Below are 27,610 nucleotides of genomic sequence, written 5' to 3' on the forward strand. Positions count from 1 at the left end.
GCTTATGCTCTACGAACAAGAATCGACAAAATGGGATCTCTTAAAACTGCAAAGCTTCTGTAAGGCAAAGGACACTGTGGTTAGGACAAAACGGCAACCAACAGATTGGGAAAAGATCTTTACTAATCCTACAACAGATAGAGGCCTTATTTCCAAAATATACAAAGAACTGAAGAAGTTAGACTGCATGGAGACAAACAACCCTATTAAAAAAATGGGGTTCAGAGCTAAACAAAGAATTCACAGCTGAGGAAATGCCGAATGGCTTAGAAACACCTAAAGAAATGTTCAACATCTTTAGTCATCAGGGAAATGCAAATCAAAAAAAACCTGAGATTTCACCTCACACCAGTGAATGGCTAAGATCAAAAACTCAGGTGACAGCAAATGCTGGCGAGGATGTGGAGAAAGAGGAACACTCCTCCATTGTTGGTGGGATTGCAGACTGGTACAACCATTCTGGAAATCAGTCTGGAGGTTCCTCAGAAAATTGGACATTGAACTGCCTGAGGATCAGCTATACCTCTCAGGCATATACCCAAAAAGATGCCCAACATATAAAAAGACACGTGCTCCACTATGTTCGCCATGGCCTTATTTATAATAGCCAGAAGCTGGAAAGAACCCAGATGCCTTCAACAGAGGAATGGATACAGAAAATGTGGTACATCTACACAATGGAATATTACTCAGCTATAAAAAACAACAACTTTATGAAATTTGTAGGCAAATGGTTGGAACTGGAAAATATCATCCTGAGTGAGCTAACCCAATCACAGAAAAACATACATGGTATGCACTCATTGATAAGTGGCTATTAGCCCAAATGCTTGAATTACCCTAGATGCAAAGAACACATGAAACTGAAGACAGATGATCAAAATGTGAATGCTTCACTCCTTCTTTAAAAGGGGAACAAGAATACCCTTGGCAGGGAAGAGAGAGGCAAAGATTAAAACAGAGACTGAAGGGACACCCATTCAGAGCCTGCCCCACATGTGGCCCATATATATACAGCCACCCAATTAGATAAGATGGATGAAGCAAAGAAGTGCAGAAGTGTAGATCGCTCCTGAGAGACACAGCCAGAATACAGCAAATACAGAGGCGAATGTCAGCAGCAAACCACTGAACTGAGAATAGGACCCCGTTGAAGGAATCAGAGAAAGAACTGGAAGAGCTTGAAGGGGCTCGAGACCCCATATGTACAACAATGCCAAGCAACCCAGAGCTTCCAGGGACTAAGCCACTACCTAAAAGACTATACATGGACTGACCCTGGACTCTGACCTCATAGGTAGCAATGAATATCCTAGTAAGAGCACCAGTGGAAGGGGAAGCCCTGGGTCCTGCTAAGACTGAACCCCAGTAAACTAGACAGTTGGGGGAGGGCAGCAATAGGGGAGGGTGGGGAGGAACACCCATAAGGAAGGGAGGGGAGGGATGTTTGCCCGGAAACCGGAAAGGAATAACACTTTCAAAAATGTATATAAGAAATATTCGAAGTTAATAATAATAAAAATCAAAAAAAAAAAAAAAAAAAGAATAGTGCTCCTATAATCCCCACGCTTCTGTACCATACTACGTTGAAGCATGCATTTCTGATTATTTATCTAGCTTTTCCACTGGACTGCCAGATGGTTGTAAGTAGAGCTGATCCTTGTTTATCTTTGAATGCCAGCATAGCCAGCCAGCATAGCCAGCCAGCAATAGCTGTTTGATAAGTCATGCCTTGCAGGAATAATATTGAGGCCTTTGAGTGCCTGAGGATGTATTGCACCATGGTAACAAGCCTAGCTTTAGAATTTGAGACCATGGTAACAAGCTAGCTTTGGAACTCGAAACCTGGCCTCAGACTCTGCCATTTGTATGATCTTGGGGTGAGTTTCTTGACTTCTTTAAGTTTGTCATCAGCAGGCTGGGGATAATCACTACTTCTTAAGGCTATGATGATGTGATATAATAGTTTATGAAAGGTCTGTATGACACATCCATAGAATTCAGTTTGTCCTAGAGTCTAATCATAGCAACAGCAGCAGCGTGAGTAACATAGCCATCTCTAATGGAAGGAGAAGCTGTGAGAAATAATATGGAACTTGACACCAGGCTTGTTGAATGTTTGTATATAGAGTTAAAAGAGGAAGGGAGTTGTTCAGGATAAAATGGAGTAACAAGGGCTGCATATATCGTGTAAGAGTGCTTGCCTCACACATATGAAACTTTGGGTTCAATCTCCAGCACTGCAAAATGAGTAAATAAATCATTTGGCAGTGAGGTTGCTCAGTAGGTAAAGGTGGTTGCTGACAATCTGAGCAGGAATCCTGCAACCCAGATGGTGAAAAAGGAGAAGTGACTCCCACAAAAGGTCTTCTTTGACCTCCATAATGTACCATGGCACACACATGCATGCACATACATGCATGCACACACAATAAATATATTAATGAAAAATAAGTAAGTAAGACTTGGGAACAGATGGTATTCTACCTTGGGAAAGAATGAACAGGGGAAAAATTGGGGCAGGAGAACTGAAGGCAGAGAACCCCAAGAAAGTCTAGCTTTCAGGAATAGGAACAGTCAGAGCAGAGAAGGGAGAGAGGGGGATTACAACTTGGAGAGTGTCGCTTCTCCACCACCTGAGATCACCAGGGGCACCATTTTGGAAGGGAGGTGAATGAGGAGAGTATAAGAGGCAACCAGGCTCTGCTAACCTTAGCTCCCTGGGAGCCAGTCTGTTCAGTAGTAGCACTATGGGAAAGAAGGCGCACTGTAGGAGGCTAGAGATGGCCATGCAAGGGGCAGTGTGGCAGTCGTTTGCGCTACAATCTGAGTATTTTGTGGTGTGAAGTTTCAGGCAAATGAAGGCCTGATACAGTGAAATGTGGAAGTCACTTTGCTCCTAAGCAGCTGGTTTATTCATCCTGTCAGTATTTTGCATCATTGGCTGATAGCAGCAGAAAGCAAAGGGGCTCTCCACAGCTGAAGGTACATAGCCTTAGGGACACAGGGAGTCTTATGTAAGTCCCATTACCCTGTGTTCCACTTGGCTGTGTTCTATGTCATGAAGTGCTTGGGGGTATCCCTCATCAGTCTTTGAGACTTAATAGTCAGCCTTTCTGATCACTACAGCCATTACATACCTCCTTTCCTTTTAAAGGTAAATGGCTATGTTTATTAGAGTGCTTCGTTTTTTAAAAGATTTAAAAGATTTGTGTATGTATTTCTGTGTGTGTGTGTGTGTCTGTCTGTCTGTCTGTAGAAGCCAGAAGAGGACATCTAAACTCTAGGAGCCAGGTTGTGAACTGCCTGGTGTGGGTGCTGAGATTTGAACTTCAGTTCTCTGGAAATGCAATTCTTAACTGCTGAGCCATCTCTCCAGCCCATACAGTATTTCTTTACTAGGATTTTAATATTAAAATTATGGGCCTTTTATGGTACTGATTGTTTTCCTCAGTACTCTTTAAGTCATTTTCCTAACCCTTTCTCATCTAGTTTTTTTTTTTTGATAATTTTTACATAAAGTATCAGTTTTTTTTTTTTGTGAACCTTTCTTTTTTTTATTAACTTGAGTATTTCTTATATACATTTGAATGTTATTCCTTTTGAGTTTCGGGCAAACATCCCCTCCCCTCCCTTCCTTATAGGTGTTCCCCTCCCAACCCCTCCCCCTTGCTGCCCTCTCCCCAACAGTCTAGTTCACTAGGGGGTCAGGCTTAGCAGGACCCAGGGCTTCCCCTTCCACTGGTGCTCTTACTAGGATATTCCTTGCAACCTACGAGGTCAGAGTCCAGGGTCAGTCCATGTATAGTCTTTGGGTAGTGGCTTAGTCCCTGGAAGCTCTGGTTGGTTGGCATTGCTGTACATATGGGGTCTCGAGCTCCTTCAAGCTCTTCCAGTTCTTTCTCTGATTCCTTCAACAGGGGTCCCGTTCTCAGTTCAGTGGTTTCCTGCTGGCATACGCCTCTGTGTTGCTGTATTCTGGCTGTGTCTCTCATAGGCGATCTGCACTCACATTTTGATCAGTTTTTAAGAAATCTGTATGTGAGATACTCGTGGTTCCTTTTCTTTTGACTGGAAGGAGACATGGAAGGGAATAGCGAGGTCTATGGTGGAAGATTTTCCCCAAGGATAACTGCATGTCTGCAGCTTGGTCTAGACCAGTGTGACTTGTTCTCCCTCAGTGACTCTTTTCCGAAATGTTCGTGGTCATATGTTTACACAGTTGGGGTTTGCATATATACCTTCTCTTTGATCTTGTTACAGTCTGAACCGGCGTCTGAAGCTGACTTATATCCTCAGATGAGCAGAGCTCCTTCCCAAGCTGCAGAAAGCAGTCCAACAAAGAAGGTAAGAGCAGCGAAAGATGGCTGCGGTGGTAGCTTAAAGACCCCTGGGCTTCTTACAGAAACTTGAAAGTTTCCACCAAGATGAATGTGACGATCTACAATTCTGAACTGTGAATTCTTTCTGAAGATTAGAATCCTGAAGGTTTGGGGCTGGACCATGGATATTCCTGGTAGTTTGTAGTCTCTCCAACCTTAAAACTAAACATGGGTGCCTTACGTTTGGCAAGGTGAAAAAAATGTTTTCAAGGAGCAGGAGAGATGACTTAGAGTGACTAAGAGTGCTTACTGCTCTTGCATAGCTAGGGCCTGGATTCAGTTCCCAGCACCCATATGGTGGCATTCTACTTTCTGACCTCTATACTCATTGTACACACATGGTGCACATACACACAACATATAAAATTAAATATAAAATGTGGGGAGAGCTGGGTGACTTTGGTAAGCCTCCATACATTTGTTAATGAAGCAGATGAGTGTCGCTGGTATAGCTTTGCTTCTTTGGTCTCCACTTGATTTCAGATATACACACAGTGCTCTCCTAAAGTGCAGCCAGCAACCTAGGACCCTTACTTGTATCACGTTTCATGCATACCCTACTTAACAATGGCACAAATTACTCCTGCCTTTTAGTAACCTTTTAGTAGTTACACATTTGTGCTCAATTTCCTTTGAAAATGCCCCAGAACATATCAGGGATGAGACACAGAGCCCTTCTGGCCTGAATTAGTTTTGGATGCGTGTGTGTTAAGGCAAACTATATCTTCTGCAAGAAGTTTTAAGGAAAACCTCCTATTTGCCATCTTATGTCTATAAATGGTTGGGTGTGCATATGATTAAAATCAGATATGTCACAGGAAAGGACGTGCTTAGTGAGGAAAAGGCTTATATAATTCAATAGCCCACTGAGTTCTGCAGTATATCCAATACTATTCACCAATGGGGCAGATTGTATGGTCTGTTCAATCAGGAGCTTCTTGCTGCTTTACCATTCATGTGCTCATTTGGAAATTCAGCAAGAATCTGGAAACCATCTAGTTTCAGACAATGCCCCCAGGTAACAGTAAGACCCCATTAGTACCCTTTGTGGGTAGGACCACCTCCCCTTTTTGGTACCATGATTTCTTTCTTTTCTGTTTTGTTGTTGCTGTTTTCTTGTTTTTAAAGTTACCATGCAGAGCAGTTCACTTCACTATCTCATTTCCATATGTATTAGTCTGTGTTGGTTCTCCCCTTCTTTATCCCCACCTGTGCCAGGATTTTTTCTCAAAATCTTGGCACCTTGCCTTAGTCTGACCATGTCATTGGGCCCCTGCCCTTCACAGCCAGTACTACTCACTATTGTGCTCCTCGTTTACTTCCTCACCCTCTTTTTGTTCTTTGGTATTATCCCTTAGGCCATTCTCTTAGCAAAGAGAGTGGACCTTGGGTTTGGAAGGTAACATGGGGTCCCCTAAGGAAGCAGGTCAACTGTTTCCTTGAACACACTGGCTTTTTGTTTGACTTCATGTAGGGATCAGGAGTAAGAGAATGATGAGCATATGATTAGGACCATTACAGATTTAAAATATATTCTTCAAAGAGGCCCAGAGTGAGGCAAGAGTCAGTTTTGTCTTCAATTAGAATAGACCTTGTGGTTATAAAGAGGAGTTCTCAATCATCCTAATGCTGCGACCCTTTAATACAGTTCCTTGTGTTGCAGTGACCCGCAACCATAAAATTATTCCATTGCTACTTCATAACTGTAATTTTGCTACTGTTACGAATTGTAATATAAATATCTGAGGTGTTGAATATCTGATATGTGACCTCCAAAGGGCTCACAACCCAAAGACTAAGAACTGCTATTATATAAAGACTATGTGACAAGTTTAAATGACAAGAAAATATAGATTGTTTACAACATTAAAAAAGGACAAGGGTTATGTCACTAGAATCTTATTCAGTGTCCTTCTTTGTATACAGCAAGAGTGGTAGATTCCCAGTGTATTTTAAAAAGACAGACAGTAGGCTGTTTGCTGTAACTCACTGCCAGCAGCCTCCAGCACTAGCCAAGTATTACCTACATGCCTGTGATGTGCAGTTTGAATAGAGGTCTTTTTGATCTTGGTCACAGAACTGTGAATAGTGGCATGATAGACGGAGGGATCATTTAAAAAAGTTTTTGAATGTTTTGGGTTGATTTTTTTAATCCACAGGATGTACCACATGCTCAGCCTCCATCAAAGCCCATTCGTAGGAAATTCAGACCTGAAAATCAAACTACAGAAGGCCAAGAGTCTGCTGCTGTAGTTGGAGGGGCAGCTCCTGCAGCGATGGTGAAACCCCATCCAACAGTACAGAAGTAAGTGGCAAAAAGATGAGTGAAGAATGTGGGGAACTTCCTCTTACATATGCATGCATATGTGCTTGTTAATTTGTTTCCCTTCTATTCCTAGCCACAGGGCTTAATGGTTGTCATAGTCATCTCTGTCATGATGACGACAACGGTGACAGCATTAAAGGCTCCCAATCTGATAGTAGACTTTATATTCCTGTTAGCCTGACAAAGGAGCAGCAAGTCCTAGGCGAGTGTTTAGTTTCATTTCCCCGTCTTTCTCTCTTTTCTTTCTTTTTCTTAACCCCTTTTTGTGTTGGCTGAATTTTCCTATGAAGGAGTCAATATGGCAGGGCCATTTCCCTCATCTCATGATCTCTTGTATGATCTTGTTTGATTTGTTCCTTTAGGGCACATGGCCAGCTCAGTGATCATAGTCTCAGTTCTCAGCAGAATTAGGGTATGATTTTAAAACATTTTCATGTAGAGTTCATTATTAGTCAGCTCATTACTGAATTGTGCAGGCAGATCTTCCATAATACCCCCCTCACCATCTGGAACAGATACTGGAGGAATTGTGGAGACACCATGGACAGGACTAAGGATTGAGACATTTGTGCTTTGGACAAACCACCCTCCTTAGAAGGCTGTCTTTGAGATCTATTACTTGACTCAGTCCTTCTGTAGTGACATAAGGTGAAATATTGAGGGCAAAACCCCGGTGCTGTCACTTGACTTGAAGTGATCCTTGCTTGCCAGCATTGCAAATAGTTGAACTCACTTGCGATATTTCTGTAGAACCCTTTCAGGTCCCACGGGCTCTGTATCTTTCCTTCTGCTACACTATTGTGGAAAGAACAGCGACAGGTTCTGTAGAAGCTGGGTTCCATTTGGGTTCTTTGTATTCTTCTTGAGAGGATTTTTCTTTCCCCAAAGGGATAGTTACCTGAAGCCATCAAGCAGTATGGGAAGTGATTTTCTGCATTGTTGTCACCTTCCTAACCAGGTTAGAGTTCTGTCAGGCAGAAAGATGGCTATGTTTTCCTTCTTCCTTTCAGCTTCATGTTAATTCCAGTCAGTCACGGGTGGCCACATTGCCGTCCAAGGTAGATTGCAGGGCATCTGGTAAACTTCACACAGAGAGATGTTGCTTTCCCTTTTTTGTTTTTTATTTTAAATCAGCTTGGTTGAAATATAATTTGCACAGCATACACTTTGGTGGCTTTTAGTATATTCACAAAAGTCATGTGATCATCACTACACTATAATTTTGCAACCTTTTTTGTTATCTCCAAAAGATTCTCTATGCCCAGTGGAAGTTGTTCCCCAAGTTCTCTTCCAGCTTCTGGAAACCACTAATTTATCCTCTGTCTCTATCCTGCTTACATTTTACATTGATATAGTCATGCATCATGTGCTCCTTTGTGCTTGATCTTTTACTTTCGTTAGTGTTTGCAAGGTTCATCCATGTTGTGGCATGAACTAGAATTTAACTTTTTATGTGAAATACTATTCTACTCTATTGATGTTCCACATGTTATTCAATAATTCACCAATCAGACTTTTGGGTTGTTTGACCTTTTTACACATTTTAAACAATGCTGTAGTGTTTTCTGTGTTCATGTTTTTGTGTGGATTTTGTGTTTTCGTTTTCTTGGGAATACACATATGGGTAAAATTTGGACTTATGTGGTAATGCTATGTTTAATACATTGAAGTAGTGTCAGATTCTTTTTCACAGTGAGCACTCCATTTTATGTCTTCAAAATGTATGAGGAATTTAGTTCTCTACTTCTTTTTTTTTTCTTTTTACTTTTTTTTCGGAGCTGGGGACTGAACCCAGGGCCTTGCGGCTGCTAGGCAAGTGCTCTACCACTGAGCTAAGTCCCCAACCCTAGTTCTCTACTTCTTCATCAATATTTATCTAATTTCTGTAAAAATATTTTTTATTTTTTGAGATTATAATATAATTACATTAGTCCTTCTTTTCCTTTCCTCTCTACAAACCCTTCCATGGGCCCCCACCTTGCTCTCTTTCAGATTCATGGCCTCTTTTTTCATTAACTATTATTACATTCATATAGCATTCCTGAATGCATAACCACAACCTGCTCAGTCTGTATGATGTTACTGGTATGTATGCTTTTAGGGCCAACCATTTGGTATTAGATAACCAATTGGTGTGCTCTTCCCTGAGGAAGACTGTCTCTTGCTCTCAGCATTCCTTGATTGCCTGTAGTTCTTTGTGTAGGTTTGAGGCTGTGTGAACTTTTCCCTGTCTCCATTAGCATGTCTATTGGTATCATCTTTTTTCAGGTCATGTTTAGGCAATCATCCATCCTAATGACTGTAACGAGGCATCTCACTGCATTTGCATTTCTTTAGTGATTAATATTGTTGAGCATCTTTCCTTGTACTTATTGGCCATTGGAATATAGTTTTGGATAAATATCTACTCATATCCTTTACCACTTATAGTTGAGTTATGGGTTATTTTATATAGTCTTTATAAAACAAACATATATAGACAAATATATAGACTATATAAAACAGATACATTATTTTCTCCTGTTCTGTTTGTTGCTTTTTCACTCTCTCTCTCTGTTTGTATAGTTTGAAGCACCAAGTTTACATTTTTGTGTGTGTATGTATGTATGTGTGTTTGCACTCCGTAACCCCGATTGACATGTAATTCAATTTGTAGACCAGTCTGGCCATGAACTCACAAAGACCTACCTCTGCCTCCCAAGTTCTGGGATTGAAAGTGGACATCTCCATGTCTGGCTTGGCACTTATATTTTTATTGTCATATTTAAGAAACTGCTGCCTAGTCCAAGTTCACAAAGATTATTTACTTAGAAAAGCCTTGTCACTTTATAGCTAACTCTGACTCCTATGGTCTATTTTGAGTTCATTTTGTATCTCATAGGAAGATGAGGTTCAAATTCATTATTTGACATAGTAATTATATAGCTGTCCCTACAGTATTTATTGAAATGGTGTTTTATTCTATGCATATGTTCTGTAAATGTCCATCAGCATGCTAGTGTGGAGATCATGTACTGTTTAGCTAAGAGACTAATGCACAGGTAACATTGTGAATAGTCAGGACCTAAGTTTTCACATGAGAGGATTTATACAGCTTCTTATTTTAGTTCCAAGATCAGCTTATTTTGGCATGGTAGAAATATTCATAATTTTTCAAGGCTGGGAGCAAAAGATAGAATATACAAAATGTTTGTCCTATAGGCTTTTCCCAAACCGCAGTTTTGAGATGTAAGCTCAGATTCCCTAAGGTATGTGATATATATATGTATGTATGTATATATATATATATGTGTGTGTGTGTGTGTGTGTGTGTATTCACCCCTCCCCCACTTCTTTCCCATTCACAGTACTATTTGCTAGGTACTGTCTTTGGAGCAAATGAGAGAAAGAGTTACAGACATTTTCTGTAAGCCTTAATTCTCCAATAGAACATGAAGAAAGGCTAAAAATAAAGAAGAACTAGTTGTAAAACTGTCATCAGCTTTTATAGAAATTAACATCAAAAAAGAATCATTGTCAGAATCCAATTCAACTTTTGGTATTACGTTGCCCACACAAATGAATTAATAAATTCATTTGTTCAAGTAAAATGCTTAGTCCAGGTTATGTGCAATAAACATTTCAATAATGTGTCATCATTAATTTGGCTTAGAGACAGTTTGGCTTAATTGTTCTTTACCCCATCTTTCTTGTCTATTAAAGATGAACTTTAGGAAAATAAGATTATTTGCGCAGTGTGGAGACAGAGGATACCATATAACAGTACCATGGCTCTGTTCCAGACTCTGTAGACAGTATTCTTCCCTATAACCCCAGAGTGCATTCTAGTAGCTAGTATAGACTGTTTGCTTATCTGCATGATGTTCTCAATGGGGTTGGAGTTTTTTCTTTCCCTCCTTATGCTTGATATATTGGGATTCTCTATGGGATTGGAGGATTGAATACCTGATGGAAGTCCTCCATTTCCAACAAAAGAAAAGGCAATCCAAAATTGTGACTTAGAAGATGCATCTAGTTTCCTTGGGTGAAATCAGGGCCTAGGGATAAGGCTAAGAAGATCTGTCCTTTTCTCTTTTTTTCCATCTTTATTAAATAGGGTATTTCTTTCTTTTTTCCTCCATCTTTCTTAACTTGGGTATTTCTTATTTGCATATCAATTTTATTTCCCGTCCGGTTTGGGCCAATATCCCCTAACCCCTCCCCTCCCCTTCCGGGTGTTCCCCTCCCCACCCCCAGTACCACCCTCCCCCAACAATCATTCACTGGGGTTCAGTCTTAACCCAGGACAGGGCTTCCCCTTCACTGGTGCTCTTACTAGGATATTCAATGCTACCTATGAAGTTGGAGCCAGGGTCAGTCCATGTATAGTCTTTGGGTAGTGGCTTAGTCTCTGGAAAGCTCTGGTTGGTTGGCATTCATTTGTTCATATGGGTCTCGAGCCTTCAAGCTCTTCAGTCCTTTCTCTGATTCCTTCAGCAGGGGTCCCGTTCTCAGATCAGTGGTTTGCTGCTGGCATTCGCCTCTGTATTTGCTGTATTCTGGCTGTGTCTCTCAGGAGAGATCTACACTTCTGCACTTCTTTGCTTCATCCATCTTGTCTAATTGGGTGGCTGTATATGTATGGACCACACGTGGGGCAGGCTCTGAATGGGTGTTCCTTCAGTCTCTGTTCTAAACTTTGCCTCCTTATCCCCTCCTAAGGGTATTCTTGTTCCCCTTTTAAAGAAGAAGTGAAGCATTCACATTTTGGTCATCCTTCTTGAGTTTCATGTGTTCTGTGCGTCTAGGGTAATTCGAGCATTTGTGCTAATATCCACTTATCAATGAGTGCATACCATGTGTGTTTTTCTGTGATTGGGTTATCTCACTCAGGATGATATTTTCCAGTTCCGACCATTTGCCTATGAATTTCATAAAGTCATTGTTTTTGATAGCTGAGTAATATTCCATTGTGTAGATGTACCACATTTTTCTTATCCATTCCTCTGCAGAAGGGCACCTGAGGTTCTTTCCTACAGCTATTATAAATAAGGCTGCTATGAACATAGTGGAGCACTTGTCTTTTTTATATGTTGGGGCATCTTTTGGGTATACGCCCAAAAGAGGTATAGCTGGATCCTCAGGTAGTTCAATGTCCAATTTTCTGAGGAACCTCCAGACTGATTTCCAGAATGGTTGCAATTCCACCAACAATGGAGGAGTGTTCCTCTTTCTCCGCATCCTTGCCAGCATCTGCTGTCACCGGAGTTAGTTATGGATGACTCTCTGTATAGATAAGGATGATGGACTCTCCATCAGCCTCTTGTCACTGCCCATACGTTTGCATGATAGGTGTGAGCCAAAATGTACGTGCTAATATATTTTTTTCACTTAGAGAATCCTGTTTATATTCTTTCTGGGAAGGGTTTTTTTTTTTTGAGATAGGTTCTCACACTATAGCTTGGGCTGGCTACCTCATAGCCTAGGCTGGGCTTCCTCATACCCTAGGCTGGCCTTAAACTTCTGGAATTCCTCTTGATTTCGCCTTCTGAGTGCTGGTGCAATAGGTGTGAGCCACTGTGCCTAGCTTATATCTTTTAAAAATAATAAATATATTATTATATATGCTTCAGATTCTCAAAATAAAGCAAAACAAAACATATTTTTCAAATTTAGATTTGCTACTTGAACAGAAATACACTGAAGGATAGGATTGCTCTGTAGGAAGCCAGGCATCTTGTCTTCTGTTCTAGATTTTGTTGGGATTGCCTTTATCCATATGCTAATGACTTGTTACCAACATATTTTATATTTAAGTCATTTCCATGTGACATGGAACATGAACATATGGAAGAAAAACCCCATAACTTATTGCGAAGTCTTTCTATTGATCTCACTGGCTTAAAAAACTTAGTCACCTGTTCTTACTCACCTACCAAGGTGACAGAATAATACAATTTCTGGTTGGTAATGTGATAATCAGTATTACCAGTCTACTTGACCCAACCTAGAATCATGTGGGAAGAGGAAGCAGGTCTTAAGTAAGGACTTGCCTGGCTGTGGGCATGTCTGTGAGGGGGTCTTGATTTTTTAATTTATGTGAAGATCAGTCCACCGTGAGCTGCCACCATTACCTAGGCCTGCAGTGCTGAGAATCTAAGTAGGTCTGCCTCGTGTATTTTCCATGCTCCTGACTATGGATATCATGTGACTTTGCTTGCTTTGAGCTCCTATCACTGTGTGACTTCTTTTGCTATGATGGGTGTAACCTGGAATTGTAACAATTAAACCCCTTTCTTATATAGATTGCCATTGTCAGAATATTTTTATCACAACAAACAGTATGAAACAATGAGAATAGGGCAGGTGGCCACATAGCAGTTGAAATAAAGCCTTACATCATCGGAACACAAGAAAGCATAAGGATAAGCTTAGTTAGAGAGCTTGCCTACTGGGGCCCTGAGTTCAGCCCCTAACACCATAAACTCCCTTTAGGGTGCTCTGCCACACCTTCTCATGCTGACAGTGTTGCACAGTGCCTCATCACGTCTGTTAGTGTGGTATTCCATGGAATGAAACAAAGCTGGATCTACTGGACAGTCTTCTACCTTTGAAACTCATCCAGTTGCGGTCAGATTGGAACATGGAAAATGTTGGGGAATTGGTAGGGAAAAAACTTCAGAAGCAATTAAGAGGCAAAGATTTCCTGAACTTAGTAACAGATGCCCTGGACCTAACATTGATGTCTAAATTAGGACCTTTTATTTGCTTTTACTTAGGATTTCCTTTGATTTACCAAATGAGAAAAAAACCCAAAATTAAAAAACAATAACAGCAACACAAAACTTGGAATAAGTTAGCATATTCTTTCTTGACTCATAAAGACTTTGGAACATTAGATTATTTGAGGATAGGGGCAGAAACAGACCATAAAAGGGGACTGCAAACCTTTGGACTCCTGAAAAATTTCTAATCTTCTAAAGGTTTTTGTCCTTTCTCTGTGAAAGAAGTCTACCACTTTGAGCTCCATAGATTAGTGCCTTGCTATGAAGGGTCATGGTTGAACTGGATGGCCAACTTCTGCCTTTATATACCTAGGAAGAGCTGCTGCTTGGGTTGGGAATACCCGGCATCCATTCAAGTCTGAAGCGGTGAGGATTTCATCAAACGCATGAATACAGGGCATCTGCCCATGTAGATGGAGGGGCAGCAATAGAGCAACAGTTTCTAAAGCTGACTCACATAACATGGTAGTAGTTTATGGATGGAGAGGCATCTGGTTCGGTTGTTCTTTTCCTGTAAACTTTTAAGTTTTGAACTGTAACCATTCACAGAAACTAACAAAATGAATACCAAGTAAACCTGTTTGTGTCTTACAATTTTTTCCAATGATTATATCTTACCTAACTATAGCCAGGATAATTCTATCCCATTTTAGAACATATTGTCATATTGTATAGATTTGTGGGTCAATCACTGCCCTCAGTATGCTGGAGTCATACCTACTTCCTATTACCTAACATTCACAGCCCCTAGCAAACAGTTGCCTAATTTTCTATTCTTATAATTTTGTCATTTTAAGAATGCTATATAAATGGATTTTACATTTTTCCTCAGCATATTTAGCACATTAAAACAGAACAAAACACGACCAATCAACCAAAAATTCAAACAAACAAAGCAGTTCAGGACACTGATCCCAAAGCAAGGAAATCTTCCATCCCTTAGCATCCATCAAATGTGGTAGATGTGTGTATCAGCCAGCACGGTGAAGCGGTGTTCTGTGGCATGCATATAGCAGTCTGTTTAGATCATCTCCTATTAAGTGACACTTGGACTGTGTGTACGTGGTGAGTATCACAATGGAGTTGCTGCAAGCGTGTCTGCGACGTTCTTACTTGTACATGAATTTTCCTTTCCTTGGGATAAACTCCTAGACATGATTTTTGGATTATCTACTTAAAAGTGTGTGTAGTTTGAAAAGACACTACCAGTTTCTTCCAGAATGGGTTTTCATGTTCCATTCCACCAGCATGTGTGAGACATTAATTCCTCCGTCTCCTTGGCAGAATTTGGTGGTGTTCCGTTTAATTGAGCTGTTAGTAAGGTATGTAAGTCTGTTCATTGTGATCTTAATTTGTATTTCTCTGCAGGCTAACAATGTTGAAAACTTTTTGTGTGTGTTTTTATTTTCCACAATCTCATTTGGTGATACATCTCTTCCTGTTCTTTGATGATTTTCTAATTCTTTTGTTTTTAAGATTTATATATATTTATATCTTCAGACACTTTGAAAAAAGGGCATCCAAATTCGGTACAGATGGTTTGCGAGCCACCATGTAGTTTGCTAAGGGTGAACTCAGGACCTCTGGAAAGAAGCAGTCAGTGCTCTTACCTGTTGAGCCATCTCTCCAGCCCTCTTTTTAATAATGTTGCATTTTGAATCCCTTTCTCTTCTTTTCTTTTCTCTTTTCTTCACCTTCCTTCTCTCTTCATCTCTTCACAAGCCATTGCATTTTCTGTTTCCTTCTCCTTTTCTTGTATTCTTTTAGTTGTTGATATTCAAGCGTAATCTTGTATATATATTGAATATTATCCTAGAACATTTATTGACCTACCAAAATGCTAGTAATTAATGTTCTTTGAGTAAAGAAAAGACATAGTTGGGTTTCTAAACTTTAATATGCTCTTTATTCCTGCAAGGAGGAAAGGGTAAGTTTTACTCATCTTAATTTATTAAAAATTCACAGCTGAAATAAATTTCATTTCAGGATCAATGGTTTGAAAACTTGAGATAGTATTACGCGTTCAAGTAGATGTATTCAAGATATTACCAGAATAGTAAGATCCTGTAGATGTGCCATTGAAACCAAATCTATGTGCTTGAACAAATGCCTAAATATTAAACATCTCAAAGTAAAATAAAAAGTCTTCTAGAATGTTGTTCTTTTTAAAAAGCATAACATTGGACCAAAGCACGGTTTTTTCTCTAGTAGACATTTAAAATTTAAGTTTATTGTAAAGCAAAGGCATATATCATTATCAAAACTCAAAGCATTCTTTTATGCTATGTATATTTGTTTCAGTATTACTGAACACACTGGCTGTTTGACTTCATGTAGGGATCAGAGTAAGAGAATGATGAGCATATGATTAGGGACCTCATTATAGATTTAAATATATTCTTCAGTAGTGCCCAAGTGGAAAAGAAAGTCAGTTTTTGTTTCAATTAGAATAGACCTTGTGGTTATAAAAAGAGGAGTTCTCAATCATCAATGCTGCGACCTCCTTTAATATAGTTCCTGTGTTGCAGACTCACAAAACTAAATTATTCCATTGCTACTATAACTGTAATTTGCTACTGTTAATGTAATTGTGGCTACAAATATCTTAGGTGTTGGAATATCTGATATGACTCCAAAGGGCTCACAACCCAAAGACTAAGAACTGCTATATAAACATCTAGTATAAGTTTGTCGACAAGAAAATATAGATTGTTTACAACATTGCATGACAAGGGTTACAGGCCACTAGAATCTTATTCAAAGTGTCCTTCTTTAAAGCAGCAAGAGTGGGTAGATTCCTATGTATTTAAAAAGACAGACAGTAGGCTGTTTGCTGTAATCACTGCTAGCAGCCCAGCACTAGCCAAGTATTACCTACATGCCTGTGATGCAGTTTGAGCTAGAGGTCTTTTGATCTTGGTCACAGAACTGTATTTAGTGGCACATAGACGAGTAATTCATTTAAAAGTTTTTGAATGTTTTGGGTTGATTTTTTTAATCCACAGGATGTACCACATGCTCAGCCTCCATCAAGCCCATTCAGAGGAAAATTCAGACCTGAAATCAAATCCACAGAAGGCCAAGAGTCTGCCAGAAGTTGAGGGGCAGCTCCTGCAAGCGATGGTGAACTCCATCCAACAGTACAGAAGTAAGGGCAAAAGACGAGTAAGAATGGGGACTTTCTCTGTATATGCATATGCTTAATTTGTTTCCTTCTATTCTAGCCACAGGGCTTAATATATAGTCATCTCTGTCATGATGACTTACAACGGTGACAGCATTAAAGGCTCCCAATCTGATAGTAGACTTTATATTCCTGTTAAATTTACGCTGTAAAGGAGCAAAGCAGTCCTAGGCGTAGTGTTTAGTTTCATTTCCTGTCTTTCTTTTTCTTTCTTAACCTTTTAGCATTCAGATTTTCCCATGAAGGAGTCATGGTGAAGGCCATTTCATCTCATGATCTCTTTGTATGGATTCGTTTTGATTTGTTCCTTTAGGGCACACACAGCCCAGTAGGGGATCACAGTCTCAGCCTTGCAGAATTAGGGTGCTGATTTTTTAAAACATTTTCTATGTAGAGTTCATTAGTCAGCTTGGTCACTGAATTGAAAAGCAGATCTTCCATAATGCCCCCCAACATCTGAACAGGATACTGAGAATTGTGGAGACACCCATGGACAGACTAAGGATTGAGACATTTGTGTTGGACAAACCACCCTCCCAGAAGGCTGTCTTTGAGATCTATTACTGACCTAGTCCTCTGTAGTGACATAAGGTGAAATATTGAGGGCAAAAACCCGTGCTGTCACTGACTTGAAGGATCTTGCTTGCCAGCATTGCAAAATAGCTGAACTCACTTTATATTTCTGTAGAACCTTTCAGGTCCCATTTTGGCTCTGTATCTTCCTTCTGCTACACCATTGTGGTTAGTAGCACAAGGTTCTGTAGAAGTTTTCGTCTCCATTTGGGTTTTTGTATTCTTCTTGAGAGAGGATTTTTCTTCCCCAAAGGGATAGTTACCTGAAGCCATCAAGCAGTATGCAAGTGATTTTCTGCATTGTTGCTACCTTCTCCTAACTAGGTTGGGAGTTCTGTCAGGCAGAAAGATGGGCTATGTTTTCCTTCTTCCTTTCAGCTCATGTTAATTCCAGTCAGTCACGGGTGGCTACATTGCTTATTCCAAGGTAGATTGCAGGGCATCTGCAAACTTCACACAGAGAGATGTTGCTTTCCTTTTGTTTTTATTTTAAATCAGCTTGGTTGAAATATATAATTTGCACAGCATACACTTTGGTGGCTTTTAGGCATATTCACAAAAAGTCATGGATCATCACTACACCATAATTTTGCAACCTTTTTTTTGTTGTTCCAAAGATTCTCTATGCCCAGTGGAAGTTGTTCCCCAAGTTCTTTCAGCTTCTGAAACCACTAATTTATCCCTCTGTCTCTATCCCTTACATTTTACATTGATAGTTTGCATCATGTGCCCTTTGTGCTTGATCTTTTACTAAGTTAGGTTTGGTAAAGGTTCATCCATGTTGTGGCATGAACTAGAATTTAACTTTATGTGAAACATATTCTACTCATTGATGTTCACATGTTGGTTCAATAATTCACCACAATCAGACTTTTGGGTTGTTTGACCTTTTTACACATTTTAAAATAATGTTGTAGTGTTTTCTGTGTTCGTTTTGTGGATTTTGAAGTTTGCTTTTCTTGGGAATACACATAAGTAAAATTTGACTTATGTGGTAATTACGTTTAATACATTGAAGTAGTCACGATTCTTTTCACAGCAGCACTCCATTTTATGTCTTCAAAAAAATGTAAGGAGGAATTTAGTTCTCTACTTTTTTTTTTTTTACTTTTTTTCGGAGCTGGGGATCGAACTCCATTCTATGGGCTGCTAGGGCAAGTGCTCTACCACTGGAGCTAAGTCCCAACCCTAGTTCTCTACTTCTTCATCAATATTTATCTAATTTCTGTAAAAAATATTTTTATTTTTTTGAGATTAGGTCATAATTGTTATTAGTCCTCTTTTCCCTTTCCTCTCTACAAAACCCTTCCATGGCCCCCACCTTGCTCTTCAGATTCAGCTGGGCCTCTTTTTTCATTAACTATTATTACATCCATAGCATTCCTGAATGCACAACCACAACCTGCTCAGTCTGTATGATGTTACTGGTATGTGTTTTAGGCCAACCATTTGGCATTAGATAAACTCAATGGTGTGCTCTTCCTGAGGAAGACTGTCTTGCCTCAGCATTCCTTGATTGCCTCTGGTTCTTGTGTAGGTTTGAGGCTGTGAACTTTTTCCCGTCTCCATTAGCATGTTATTGGCATTCATCTTTTTCAGGTCATGTTTAGGCAATCATCCATCCTAATGACTGTAACGAGGCATCCCTTTACAGCATTTGCATTTTTTAGTGATTAATATTGTTGAGCATTCTTTCCTTGTACTTTATTGGCCATTGGAATATAGTTTTGATAAAACATTCGCCCATATCCTTTACCACTTATAGTTGAGTTATGGTTATTTTATATAGTCTTTTATAAAACAAACACATATAGACAAATATATGTATCTATAAAACAGATAACATTATTTTCTCCCTGTTTTGTTTGTTGCTTTTTTCACCTCTCTGTTTGTATAGTTTTAGCACCAAGTTTACATTTTTGTTGTGTGTATGTATGTATGTGTGTTTGCAATCTGAACTCGATTGACATGTAATTCAATTTAGAATTAGTCTGGCCAATGAACTCACAAAGACTTACCCTGCCTCCAAGTTCTGATTTTGAAGTGACATCTCCATGTTGGCATTTGGCATTTATATTTTTATTGTCATATTTAAGAAACTGTGTCAGTCCAAGTTCTTACAAAAGATTATTTACTTTAAAAAGCCTTGTCACTTTATAGCCAACTCTGACTCCTGCATGGTCTATTTTGAGTCTATTTTGTATCTCATAGGAAGATGAGGTTCAAATTCAATATTTGACAGTAATTATAGCTGTCCCTACAGTATTTTATTGAAATGGTGTTTATTCTATGCATATGTTCTGTAAATGTCCATCAGCATGCTATGTGAGATCATGTACTGTTTAGCTAAGAGACTAATGCACAGGTAACATTGAATAGTCAGGACCTAAGCCACATGAGAGGATTTATACAGCTTCTTATTTTAGTTCCAAGATCAGCTTATTTTGGCATGGTAGAAATATTCATAATTTTCAAGGCTGGGAGCAAAAAGATAGAATATACAAAATGTTTGTCCTATAGGCTTCTTTCCCTGTAAACCGTAGTTTTGAGATGTAAGCTCAGATTCCCCAAGGTATGATATATATGTATGTATGTATATATATATATATGTGTGTGTGTGTGTGTGTGTGTATTCACCCCTCCCCCACTTCTTTTCCCCATTCACAGTACTATTTTTATAGGTACTGTCTTTGAGCAAATGAGAGAAAGAGTTACAGACATTTTCTGTAAGCCTTTAATTCTCCAATAGAAACATGAAGAAAGGCTAAAATAAAGAAGAACCAGTTGTAAAACTGTCATCAGCTTATAGAAATTAACATCAAAAAGAATCATTGTCAGAATCCAAATTCAACTTTTGGTATTATTGCTCCACACAAATGAATTAATAAATTCATTTGTTCAAGCTAAAATGCTTGGTCCAGGTTATGCATAAACATTTCAATAATGTCATCATTAATTTGGCTTAGAGACAGTTTGGTTTAATTGTTCTTTACCCCATCTTTTCTTGTCTATTAAAGATGAACTTTAGGAAAATAAGATTATTTGCAGTGTGGAGACAGAGGATACTATATAACAGTACCATGGCTCTGTTCCAGACTCTTGTAGACAGTATTCTTCCCTATAACCCCAGAGTGCATTCTAGTAGCTAGTATAGACTGTTTGCTTATCTGGCATGATGTTCTCTCAATGGGGTTGGAGTTTTTCTTTCTCCTTATGCTTGATATATTGGGATTCTCTAATGGATTGAGGATTGAATACCTGATGGAAGTCCTCCATTTCCAACAAAAGAAAAGGCAATCCAAAATTGTGGACTTAGAAGATGCATCTAGTTTTTGGTGAAATCAGGGCCTAGGGATATAAGGTTAAGAAGATCTGTCCTTTTCTTTTTTTTTTCCATCTTTATTAAATAGGGTATTTTTTCTTTTTTCCTCCATCTTTCTTAACTTGTATTTTTATTTGCATTATCAATTGTTATTCCCGGCCCCAAGTTTCTGGGCTAATATCCCTTAAACCTCCCCTTCCCTTCCATATGGGGTGTTCCCTCCCCACCCCCCATTACCACCTCCCCAACAATCACATTCACTGGGGGTTCGCCTTAGCAGGACCCAGGGCTTCCCTTCCACTGGTGTTTCTGGCCAGGATATTCACTACCTATGAAGTTGAGCCCAGGGTCAGTCCATGTATAGTCTTTGGGTAGTGGCTTAGTCCTGGAAGCTCTGGTTGGTTGGCATTGTTGTTCAATGGGGTCTCGAGCCCTTTCAAGCTCTTTCCAGTCCTTTCCCTGATTCCTTCAACGTGGGGGTCCCTTCTCAGATCAGTGGTTTTGCTGGCATTCTGCCTCTGTATTTGCTGTATTCTGGCTGTGTCTTCAGAGAGATCTACTTCTCTGCACTTCTTTTTGCTTCATCCATCTTGTTCTAATTGGGGTGGCTGTATATGTATGGACCACACGTGGGGCAGGTCCTGAATGGGTGTTCCTTCAGTCTCTGTTCTAAACTTTGCCTCCTTATCCCTCCTAAGGTATTCTTGTTCCCCTTTAAAGAAGAAGTGAAGCATCTACATTTTTTGGTCATCCTTCTTGAGTTTCATGTGTTCTGGTGCGCCTAGGTAATTGAAAGCATTTTAAAGCTATTATCCACTTATCAATGAGTGCATACCATGTGTGTTTTTCTGTGATTGGGTTATTCACCAGGATGATATTTTCCAGTTCACCATTTTGTCATGAATTTCATAAAGGTATTGTTTTTGATAGCTGAGTAATATTCCATTGTGTAGATGTACCACATTTTCTGTATCCATTCCTTTGTTGAAGGGCATCTGGGTTCTTTCCAGCTTCTGGCTATTATAAATAAGGCTGCGATGAACTTAGTGGAGCACGTGTCTTTTTTTTTTATATGTTAGATCTTTGGGATCTTAATCACTCAAAAAGGTATATAGCTGGATCCTCGTGTAGTTCAATGTCCAATTTTCTGAGGAACCTCCAGACTGATTTCCAGAATGGTTGCAACTCCACCAACAATGGAGGAGTGTTCTTCTTTTCTCCGTGATCCTTGCCAGCATCTGTCACCGGAGTTAGTTATGGATGACTCTGTATAGATAAGGATGATGGACTCTCCATCAGCCCCTTGTCACTGCCCATACGCTTTGCATGATAGGTGTGAGCCAAAATGTACGCAGCATAATATTTTTTTCACTTAGAGAATCCTGTTTATATTTTTTCTGGGAAGGGTTTTTTTTTTTTGAGATAGGTTCTCACACTATAGCTTGGGCTGGCTACCTCATAGCCTAGGCTGGGCTTCCTCATACCCTAGGCTGGCCTTAAACTTCTGGAATTCCTCTTGATTTCGCCTTCTGAGTGCTGGTGCAATAGGTGTGAGCCACTGTGCCTAGCTTATATCTTTTAAAATAATAAAATATATTGTATATATGCTTCAGATTCTCAAAGAATAAGCAAAACAAAACATATTTTTCAAAATTTAGATTTGCTACTTGAACAGAAATACACTTCAGAAGGATAGGATTGCTCTGTTAGGAAGCCAGGCATCTTGTCTTCTGTTCTAGATTTTGTTGGGATTTGCCTTTATCCATATGCTAATGATGACTTGTTACCAACATATTTATATTTAAGTCACATTTCCATGTGACATGGAACATGTAGAACATATGGAGAGAAAAAACCCCATAACTTATTGCGAAGATCTTTCTGATCTCACTGGCTTAAAACTTAGTCACCTGTTCTTACTCACCTACCAAGGTGACAGAATAATGCAATTTCTGGTTGGTAATGTGATAATCAGTATTACCAGTCTACTTGACCCAGCCTAGAATCATGTGGGAAGAGGGAAGCAGGTCTTAAATAAGGACTTGCCTGGCTGTGGGCATGTCTGTGAGGGAATTGTCTTGATTTTTAATTTATGTAAGAAGATCCAGTCCACCGTGACTGCCACCATTACCTAGGCCTGCAGTGCTGAGAATCTAAGTAGGTCTGCCTGCGTGTATTTTCCATGCTCCTGACTATGGATATCATGTGACTTTGCTGCTTTGAGCTCCTATCACTGTGACTTCTTTGCTATGATGGAGTGTAACCTGGAATTGTAACTAAGTAAACCCCTTTCTTATATAGATTGCCATTGTCAGGGTATTTTTATCACAGCAAACAGTATGAAACAATGAGAATAGGGCAGGTGGCCACATAGCCGGTTGAAATAGAAGCCTTACATCATACGGAACACAAGAAAGCATAAGGATAGCTTAGTTAGAGAGCTTGCCTAGCATGCACAGGGCCCTGAGTTCAACCCCTAACACCATAAACTCCCTTTAGAGAGTGCTCTGCCACACCTTCTCATGCTGACAGTGTTGCACAGTGCATCTGCTCCACATGATAGTGTGGTATTCCATGGAATGAAACAAAGCTAGGATCTACTGGACAGTCTTCTACCTTTGAAACTCATCCAGTTGCAGTCCAGATTGGAACATGGAGGAAAATGTTAGGGGAATTGGTAGGGAAAAACTTCAGAAGCAATTAAGAGGCAAGATAAACACCTTTCCTGAACTGTTAACAGATGCCCTGGACCTAACATTGATGTCTAAATCAGGACCTTTTATTTGCTTTACTTAGGATTCCTTTGGTTACAAATGAGAGAAAAAAACCCAAAATTAAAACAACAATAACAGCAACACAAAAACTTGGAATAAGTTAGCATATTCTTTCTTGACTCATAAAGAACTTTAAGGAACAATAGTTATTGTGAGGATAGGGGCAGAAACAGACCATAAAAGGGGACTGCAAACCTTTGGACTCCTGAAAAATTTCTAATCTTCTAAAGGGTTTTTGTCACCTTTCTCTGTGAAGAAGTCTACCACTTTGAGCTCCATAGATTAATTGCCTTGCTATGAAGGGTCATGGTTGAACTGGACTCGTAACTATCACCCATATACCTAGGAGAGAGAAGCTGCTTAGGTAAGGATGCCCCGGCATCCATTCAAGTGTGAAACTGGAAGTGAGAGTTTCATCAAACACGCATGAATACAGGGCATCTGCCCATGTAGATGGAGGGCAATAGAGGCAACAGTTCTAAGCTGACTCACATAGCATGGTAGTAGTTTATGGATGGAGAGGCATCTGGTTCCGGTTGTTCTTTTCTGTAAACTTTTAAGTTTTGAACTATATACATTCACAGAAACTAACAAAAATGAATACCAAGTAAACCTGTTTGTGTCTTACAATTTTTTCCAATGATTATATCTTACCTAATCTATTTGCCAGGATAATTCCTATCCCATTTTAGAACATATTGTCATTATTGTATAGATTTGTGGGTCAATCACTGCCCTCAGTATGCTGGAGTCATACCTACTTCCTATTACCTAACATTCACAGCCCCTAGCAAACAGTTGCCTAATTTTCTATTCTTATAATTTTGTCATTTTAAGAATGCTATATAAATGGATTTTACATTTTTCCTCAGCATATTTAGCACATTAAAACAGAACAAAACACGCACCAATCAACCAAAAATTCAAACAAACAAAGCAGTTCAGGACACTGATCCCAAAGCAAGGAAATCTTCCATCCCTTAGCATCCATCAAATGTGGTAGATGTGTGTATCAGCCAGCACGGTGAAGCGGTGTTCTGTGGCATGCATATAGCAGTCTGTTTAGATCATCTCCTATTAAGTGACACTTGGACTGTGTGTACGTGGTGAGTATCACAATGGAGTTGCTGCAAGCGTGTCTGCATACGTTCTTACTTGTACATGAATTTTCCTTTCCTTGGGATAAGCATCCTGAACTGTGATTTTTGGATTATCTGCTAAGTGTGTGTAGTTTGAAAAGACACTACCAAGTTTCTTCCAGAATGGAGGTTTCATGTTCCATTCCCACCAGCATGTGTGAGACATTGAATTCCTCCGTCTCCTTGGCAGAATTTGGTGGTGTTCCGTTTTAATTGAGCTGTTAAGTAGGTATGTAAGTCTGTGTCATTGTGATCTTAATTTGTATTTCTCTGCAGGCTAACAATGTTGAAAACTTTTGTGTGTGTGTATTTTGTTACCACAATCCTCATTGGTGATACATCTCTTCCTGTTCTTTGATGATTTTCTAATTCTTTTGTTTTTAAAGATTTATATATATATTTCATGTCTTCAGACATACCAGAAAAGGGCATCAAATTCCATTACAGATGGTTGTGAGCCACCATGTGGTTGCTAGGAATTGAACTCAGGACCTCTGGAAGAGCAGTCAGTGCTCTTACCTGTTGAGCCATCTCTCCAGCCCTCTTTTTTTAATGTTGCATTTTGAATCCCTTTCTCTTCTTTTCTTTTCTCTTTTCTTCACCTTCCTTCTCTCTTCATCCTCTTCACAAGCCATTGCATTTTTCTGTTTCCTTCTCCTTTTTTCTTGTATTCTTTTAGTTGTTGATATTCAGCGTAATCTTTGTATATATATTGAATATTATCCTAGAACATTTATTGACCTACCAGAAATGCTAGTAATTAATGTTCTTTGAAGTAGAAAGACATAGTTGAGTTTCTAAACTTTAATAATAGCTCTTTATTCCTGCAGGGAGGAAAGGGTAAGTTTTACTCATCTTAATTTATTAAAAATTCACAACTGAAATAAATTTCATTTCAAGGATCAATGGTTTGAAAACTTGAGATAGTACTTGTTCAGAAGTAGATGTGATTCAAGATGTTACCAGAATAGTAAGATCTGTAGATGTGCCATTGAAACCAAATCTATGTACTTGAACAAATGCCTAAATATTAAACATCTCAAAGTAAAATAAAAAGTCTTCTAGAATGTTGTTCTTTTGGAAAAAGCACTAACATTGGACCAAGGCACAGTTTTTCTCTAGTAGACATTTAAATTTAAGTTTATTGTAAAGCAAAGGCATATATCATGTATCAAAACTCAAGCATTCTTTTTATGCTATGTATATTTTGTTTCAGTAATACTAGAGTTGTTCTCAACATTTTACTTTGTAATATTTATTTTTATTGTATTCTTGCATATATTATTCATTTAGTAAAGAAGTTATGAATACAAGTTTACTCTTATATGTGGAACCTGGATAACTTTCTCTCTTTTGTCTCTCTCTTCTCTCTCTCTCTCTCTCTCTCTCTCTCTCTCTCTCTCTCACACACACACACACACACACATACACACACACACACACACACACACATGTACATGTGCAACCTGAGAATACAAAGGAGACATTTGTGAAGAAGATGGAACTTAATGTGATAGGAAGCTGGACAAGACAGGGTATTGAGTAGTGAATATTCGCCAAAGTCTATATGAATTTGAATGAAAATGTCATTATGAAACTTTCACTTTGCTCAGTGAATATATGCTACTGAAATTAGTTTTTAAAGTGGGGGAGAGTGCTCAGTGGGTAAAGCGCTTGGCTGTACAAGCGTGAGGACCTGAGTTTAAATCCCAGAACACAACTGTACATTCAGTCTCTGCTTTGTGAACCAGTAGACTTCTGAAACTTCTTCCCCGTCTCTGTATGGCTGACAATTAGCCTTTAAACTTTCTGCAGAATGAACTAATCTTCTACAGATTAGCAGGGTGGCTAGCGTAGTGTATCCTCTAAGGAGATAGTCATTCTATCTGTAGGGTAGATCAGTACTAGAACCCATTTCCCAGTGATTAAAAATATGATTGTTTTCCTAAGAGAGTAGGAATCACCTTTTCGTTTTGTTTCTTGCTGTGGGAATAAGAGTTTGTAAGTTAGATTTACGGTGGCCATGTTGATTTATCATTCCCACCATGGACGGTTTTAAAAGATCAACACCATACTAAGAAGACTTACTGGCCAGTGTAAGCGGATACTTTAATAGGTCTAAGTGGAACACATGATCTCCCTAGTTACACCTGTTCTTCAAGTTAGTACTGACTTAGCTAAGGTATGCTGGTGCAAAAACATTCTTCATTTTCTTCAAGTGCTTCAGATACATTCTGGTATACATGAAAATTCACGCATTCTCATAAAGAAATAAAAGAGAATTGAGCAGTCTTGCTAAATTTCTGCTTAAGAAAATGTTCTGCTCTTTTCCACAAGTCTTGTCCACTGAAGTAGATTCCATTAATGCCTATACAAAAAGGGTCATTTGGCTAATAAGACTTATCAGAAAAGCGCTTATTAAAATGTCTTGGAATAACTGGAACACAAATGTTTGAAAAGGCTCAATTCACAGTCTCTATTCAAGTTATAGAGTGGGGAATGGCTTCAGGTTTATATAAATAATTCATCCTGACAAATTTGTTTCATTTTGGCATGGGCCTGCCTGCCTGCTGGCTTGCTGGCCTGAGAACATGAGATGTTATTTTTGGAGCCCTAGGATGTTAACCTTTGTCAGTTTAGCTCCTCTCATGAATCTGAGTTCTGACTTGCAAGAAAGGGTCCAGACCTCTGAATTTCTTTTCATTGACATGTTTGCACTATTTTACAGGCAGTCTTCCAAGCAGAAGAAGGCTATTCAGACTGCCATTCGCAAAAATAAGGAGGCCAATGCAGTACTGGCCCGCTTGAACAGTGAGCTTCAGCAGCAGCTGAAGGTAAGGAGTGCTTCTCATATTTGGATCCCCTCATTTACCCTGCCTTTTTCTTCCCATTTGTTCTGACCATCAGCTCCCCATTCCTTTGTTCTCAAGGCTTTTTTGACTGGGGAAGAACAAGTATATTTGTGTTTCAAGGATTGGTTCTTGACTACTTAGACTAAGACTAATAATAACTTCAGTTAAAAGGAAGCAAAGCTGCTCATAAACTCTGAATTCTTTGTTGTTCAAAGCTTCTGGGAAAGTTCATAAATGTAGGGATCATCTATGAATGATTCTCACTTTTGTGGAAGTAGGCAGCCTGGGTAAACC

General features: G+C 39.2%; 1 protein-coding gene across 1 annotated transcript in view; it reads left to right on the plus strand.

Annotated features, from left to right (window-relative positions):
- The first annotated feature begins 4,141 nt into the window (after positions 1 to 4,141).
- LOC116888444 (ralBP1-associated Eps domain-containing protein 2-like) overlaps positions 4,142 to 27,610 on the plus strand; it is a 36,032-nt gene continuing 12,563 nt past the window's right edge. The window contains exons 1-3 of the mRNA XM_032889719.1: positions 4,142 to 4,347; positions 6,542 to 6,687; positions 27,193 to 27,298. Coding sequence (XP_032745610.1) covers positions 4,300 to 4,347; positions 6,542 to 6,687; positions 27,193 to 27,298 — 300 coding nt within the window. The 5' untranslated portion in view covers positions 4,142 to 4,299. The remainder of the gene's footprint in view (positions 4,348 to 6,541; positions 6,688 to 27,192; positions 27,299 to 27,610) is intronic.

Source organism: Rattus rattus, chromosome X (assembly GCF_011064425.1).
Source record: "Rattus rattus isolate New Zealand chromosome X, Rrattus_CSIRO_v1, whole genome shotgun sequence".
Classification (NCBI taxonomy): Eukaryota; Metazoa; Chordata; class Mammalia; order Rodentia; family Muridae; genus Rattus; species Rattus rattus.